The 5,330-nt window shown below is 39.5% G+C and overlaps 1 protein-coding gene across 1 annotated transcript; it reads right to left on the bottom strand.

The window, feature by feature from the left end:
- Nucleotides 1–434: 434 nt before the first annotated feature.
- On the bottom strand, nt 435–2,726 carry LOC120302031 (olfactory receptor 10G6-like). Its single transcript, XM_039329949.1, has 2 exons — nt 2,545–2,726; nt 435–1,408 (listed from the first exon to the last, which is right to left on the bottom strand). The coding sequence occupies exon 2, from the start codon at nt 1,406–1,408 to the stop codon at nt 485–487; it is 924 nt and encodes a 307-aa protein (XP_039185883.1). The 5' UTR covers nt 2,545–2,726; the 3' UTR covers nt 435–484.
- Between the last annotated feature and the right edge of the window lie 2,604 nt (nt 2,727–5,330).

Genomic DNA, 5,330 nt, shown 5'->3' with positions numbered 1-5,330 from the left:
CCAGATAGAGAAGGAAGTGTGGATGGAAGGTGACATCTACAAGTGGGATCAGAAAGAGACAATGGTTGGTGCAAAGACTGTGGCATTTGGAAAAGACAGAGCTGGAATCCGCAAAGGTAGTTAGATCAAGATGGAGGTAATGCCAGAAACACAAAAAACGGCTGTTTTGCCCATTGTTTTTGTTTGCAGAATTAATCAATCAACATTGTATGGCAATAAATGTAACAATAAACACTCTTTGATTAACTGGATTGTCAATAATCATGCTCTGGCAGCATCTAGATCTCTTTTTATTTATTTGAATTTGAATGTATACCCTCCATAGCTAAACAATCTCAAGATGGTTTACACAGTGCCTGTGGCTATAAGTTAATTACTATAAAGGCTTCATTGTATGGAATCAAAGTCCTTTGATCAACATTGTATGGCAACAACCAGCAGGAGATTCATTCTACCAGATTACAGGAGTATTCATGGAACCAGTTTAGGATGATCTCCTAGACAAGTTGACAAGGGCACATTTTATGTCCTGGTTCCTCAATGTATAGATAATGGGATTCAAAAGTGGAGTCAGTGAAGTGTAGAAGACAGCCATCACTCCATCTAGTGGATCCTGAGATCCTGGTCTCAGGTAGATGAAGACAAGAGGCACATAGTAGGTCACCACTATGGTTATGTGAGCAGTACAGGTAGAGAAAGCCCGTTTACGACCTTGGACACTGCGGATCTTCAGAATTGTGGAGACAATGTACATGTAGGAAGTCAAAATCAGAAGGAAGCATGTGGTGGCCACCAGCCCAACATCCACCATGGTTACAATCTCATTAAGTGTTGTGTCAGCAGAGACCAGCTTCAACACAGCGGGGATATCACAGAAGATATAGTTGACCTTGTTTTCCTGACCAAATGGCAAGCGAAAAACAAGGGCTGTCTCCATCACGGAGTGAAGGCATCCTCCAATCCAGGTGCCCATGGCCAGGAAAAGACATGTCCTATGGTTCATGAGGTTGCCATAGTGGAGTGGTTTGCAAATAGCCAGAAATCGATCATAAGCCATCAGTGTATAAAGGAAGCATTCTGTACAACCCAAAAAATGGAAGAAGAAGAGTTGACATATACAACCTCCAAAGGATATGATCCTCCCACCTTCTAAAAATCCAACAATGACCTTTGGAACAATCACAGTGGAAACTGTCATGTCCAGAAAGGACAAATGGCAGAGGAACCAGTACATGGGCTTGTGGAGTTGGGGATTAGATAGCACAACCAACAGGATCAGAAGATTGCCAAAGAGTGTCATTAAATAGATGAGTAGGAAGAAGATAAATAAAGGTTCCTTCAGACTATTGGGGTATGGAAAGCCAACAAGGACAAACTCATTCAATGTTGTTTGATTCTTACCCTCCATCTGTGCAACAAAAACATATCCTGGGTATAAGCAAACATGGAAAGAGGGCAGACAATAAGCAAAACAATAATGAAATCTTTAAGCAGATGATCCTATCACGGGTAGTGTGACTGAATAATTGGAGAGCAATCTTCCCTGTTGGGAGGAGGGCCCAAGTGCAAAAGTAGCCTACATATGCTGTATAAACATAAGACAGCTAGCTTTGACCTTTCTGGAATGCCTTAGAGTTGTATCTAGTAGTTCCCTTTCCAAAGCTATCAGTCCTGTAGATATCTGTGTAATAGGGAGAGAACAATAAAATAGTCAGCTTGAACCTTACACATGTAAGTCTGATTGTTCGTGTCTGACATAAACATTTGTTTAATGTATTTTGTTAGTTTATTTTATGTTGCTATGTCCTGCAAGCATCAACTTGCATGTAGTTTAGTAGTAAAAGATACACAGATTGTCCCTGATACCTCCAGATAATATCTATTTAGTTCAAAAAATATTATTATATCTATCCACGGTTTGAGATTAAAAAGGCCCAGAACAGCATAAGTTCTGAGAATCTTCCTTCAGCCAATGAAATATGAAATAAAAGGGCCATGCATCCCTGAACTGATATTAACCAAAAGAAGATAATTGTTTTAAAAAATGGAATTAACAAGAATGTTGCATGTTATATGCATTTGTTCTTTCTTCTGCTTCATGGTGGGTGCATTCAAATAGAAGGTAACTTTATGACATCAACCAGAGATGTTTTAATATGGGTTCCTGCACTGAACAAGAAGTTGATCTTAGTAGCCTCAATGGCCTTTTGCACTTCTGTAATTCTACAATAAGGAGAGTTCTTTGAAGGGGACAATCAGAACAGACCATCAAGCCCTATCTTCCAAGTCTCTAAATCATTCCCTTTGTTCCTTGCTGATCAGATCAGCTTTGGACATTCCCCAGAATGGCTGCTCAGATATTTTGTGGTTATGATAGGAAAGCTTCCATATCCAAATTCTTTTATAAATGCATATATAGATGATATTATTTTATCTCAAGCTTGCTAAGCACTTTGGTTATCCAAATTAAAAAGGTATATTATGCAATGTTGGAGGAATAACTTTAAATTAGTCCCATCTAAATGGTTCCACATTAGTTACAACCTCAACTCATTTTCAAATGTCTTCTATCACATGTTGAGATGTTTGTTGACACCTTCTAAACCTCTTCCTTCTATCCCACTCAGATGGAGATTTCAATCTAATGCAATAGTAGTCAGAACCGAACTGGAGATGAAGAGATGATTATTCTAGGCTGCTTGATAAAGTCTTGCAGTGTGTCACCTCTCCACGAGTCTGAGAGACATTCCTTATGGTAGTTGTAGAAGAAGGATGAAATCCATCTATTGTCTCAACGAGGTGGAAGCTGGGCTCTCTGGTTAAATTCCAATCTTATTCTCTTTTCTACTGCCTTTAAAACAGTGTTATTGTCTATACTCCCAAGTTGTTCCTGTCTCCAAATCCCACTAGCATTTCCATCACTAAGGACCTATTGTCTTAATTCAGTGTCTTTGGATGTATCATTAAACACCTCTAATGAATCACTTGGAGACTGATTTAAAATGTGGGGTGAGAACATTCCAGAAAAAAACCCAGACATTGTAGTAGAATCAGCTCTGGGATTATTAATAAATAGAACTCAAAACAACTAGAAGTAGTTTGCTTCCAGGTGTTATTCAAGGTGCTGATTTTGACATTAAAAGCTCTACGTGGCATGGGGCCAGATTACTTGAGAGACTGCCTCTCCCCAGTTACATCTAATCTCCCTTCAGATCCTGCAGGAGCAGCATGTTGTGGGGTCTTGTCTGTTAAGGAGTTCCATCTGATGGGACACAGGAGGAGAGCCTTTTCTGCCCTGGCACCCATCCTTTGGAACAGCAAACCCCCTGAGATGTAGGAGAAGGACAAGCAAAGTCTGAGGGTGGAGTCAAGAAGGAATCAGCCTAGTTTCATTACGTTCCCAGCCTAGTCTCATTAAGGTCCCTTTTGGATTCCAGTAACTCTTATCTAATTCCAATGGCTCAGTAGTGAGCTTGTCAACTGGAAAACTGTCAGCCTGTGTTTGAGACATGAGCGTTGCGAGACAGGGGTGAGCTCCTGTCCTTGCCTCAGCTCCTGCCCACCTAGCAGTTCAAAAGCATGCACAGGTGAGTAGATAAATAGATACCACTTCAGTGGGAAAGTAATTGTAATCTGTGTACCTCAGTGTATAAAGATGCTGGCCACATGACCATGGAAGTGTTTTCAAACAACGCTGGCTCTCTTGGCTAAGAAATGGAGATGAGCACCACCCCCTAGAGTCACACATGACCTTTTACCTTTATACATAATATCATTCAACATTATTAGTTGGACATCATTGTAAATAACTCAGCTCAGCCAGATTGTTGATTTCTAATAATAGTAACATGCATTCATTGTCTTCATAGTTTGCAATACGTTTCCCTCTTCTCAATTTGAAATTCTCCTTATGGATGAAAATATAATGGGTTTTGTGCTGATCATCAGCTAGCCATGCCTGAAGTCAACATTCCTTTCTAGCCAACATTTGCTGGTCTTTAGTGAAACAGAGGAACTGGGAGTATGAATATTCTTCATTAAAAGCACTACAAAGACCTTAGGAAAGGAATAATCCCTCATTCAGGGGGACTGAAATTCTAAAGAGATTTAAGCAATCTTTCTACGTGTGGGATTTTAAACCTCAGGATATCTATTATCTTCTACACAGGGTTTTCCTTGAGTCTTGCCTTGAAGTAGCTGATAATTCTCATGGAGAATCATGTCTCCTAAAAATTCCAGTTTTTTTAAAAAAATAATTAATTTGTTTGCCATCCATCTTGCTTTGACATGACTCTGGGAGGCTTACAACATTAAAGCAATAAACCAAAAAGATAAATGTTTTTAAATATTACTAAAATGAATAAAATAATAATATTAAAAAATTGTGATAGAGAGGTTTCTCTGCCACAGTTTCTCTATTGTCCATATTTGGAGAACAGTTTAGTTTCTTATACATTTGTTCCATTATATCTTAAATATCTCCTGTCAAGTCACATTTATATAGCTTTGGTCGAACCATATCCCTGTATGGTTTGGCAAACAACCTCCCTACAATTTTGTTGTTTAGGAAGATAAAATCAAAAGAACAAGTAAGATTGCTGATCACCAAGTTCTACTTTTATCCCATTTGTATTGGAGGATTCTTTAAGGTGCTTCAGGGTTGAAAGGATTAACCAGTGACATCATCATTGCCTGAGGGACACCTGTGAGGGTTCCTTTCATGTCCTGGTCAAGGAGTTGGAGCTAATGACAGGAACTCACCCTGTGATGCAGCACTTGGGTCTTGAACATGGACTTGCTAACCGCCAGCCCAGCATCCTAACCACATAAGCCACCGCATTCCAGCCAAGTTCTACTAGGAGAGGGTGCTAAAAAACCAAAGCAATTATTTATATTACTTAAATATTACTTGGTTACCAATATGCCTCACAGAATATTTATTGGAGCAAATAAATAGAAGTGTTATTAATATAACTTTGAGCATCTGGAGAATGTGAATGAACTTCAACTGAATCAATTGAATTTAAAAAAAATACTAGGCATATGCATGGAGTGGCCAATCCCACCTATAGGAGATGACCAAGCTGAGCCTTTGCATGGGGTCAAACACATCATCATTATGGAGTCCCAACACCCCCAAAAGAGACCTAAGTCTAGACCCCCGCTTGAAGTCCATTGACTCTTATCTGACGCCATTTTGCATTGACTGTTTGTAGATCAGATTTTTGTGTATAGGTAGCATGGAATAAACTCACAGTGCTTTTGAACTCTATCCTTGCTCCTGGTTTCTTGGGCCTGAACCAGCATGGCTGGTTCAGGAATTCTGGGTA

The sequence above is a fragment of the Crotalus tigris genome, unplaced genomic scaffold, assembly GCF_016545835.1.
Source record: "Crotalus tigris isolate CLP2741 ecotype Arizona unplaced genomic scaffold, ASM1654583v1 scf7180000024422.1470167, whole genome shotgun sequence".
Lineage (NCBI taxonomy): Eukaryota > Metazoa > Chordata > Lepidosauria > Squamata > Viperidae > Crotalus > Crotalus tigris.
Note: the sequence above shows the minus strand (reverse complement) of the source record. Positions and strands in the feature narration are given on the sequence as shown.

What these genes read in the sequence shown, in the direction of transcription:
- LOC120302031 (XM_039329949.1), bottom strand. Translation starts at nt 1,408, where the DNA reads ATGGAGGGTAAGAATCAAACAACATTGAATGAGTTTGTCCTTGTTGGC.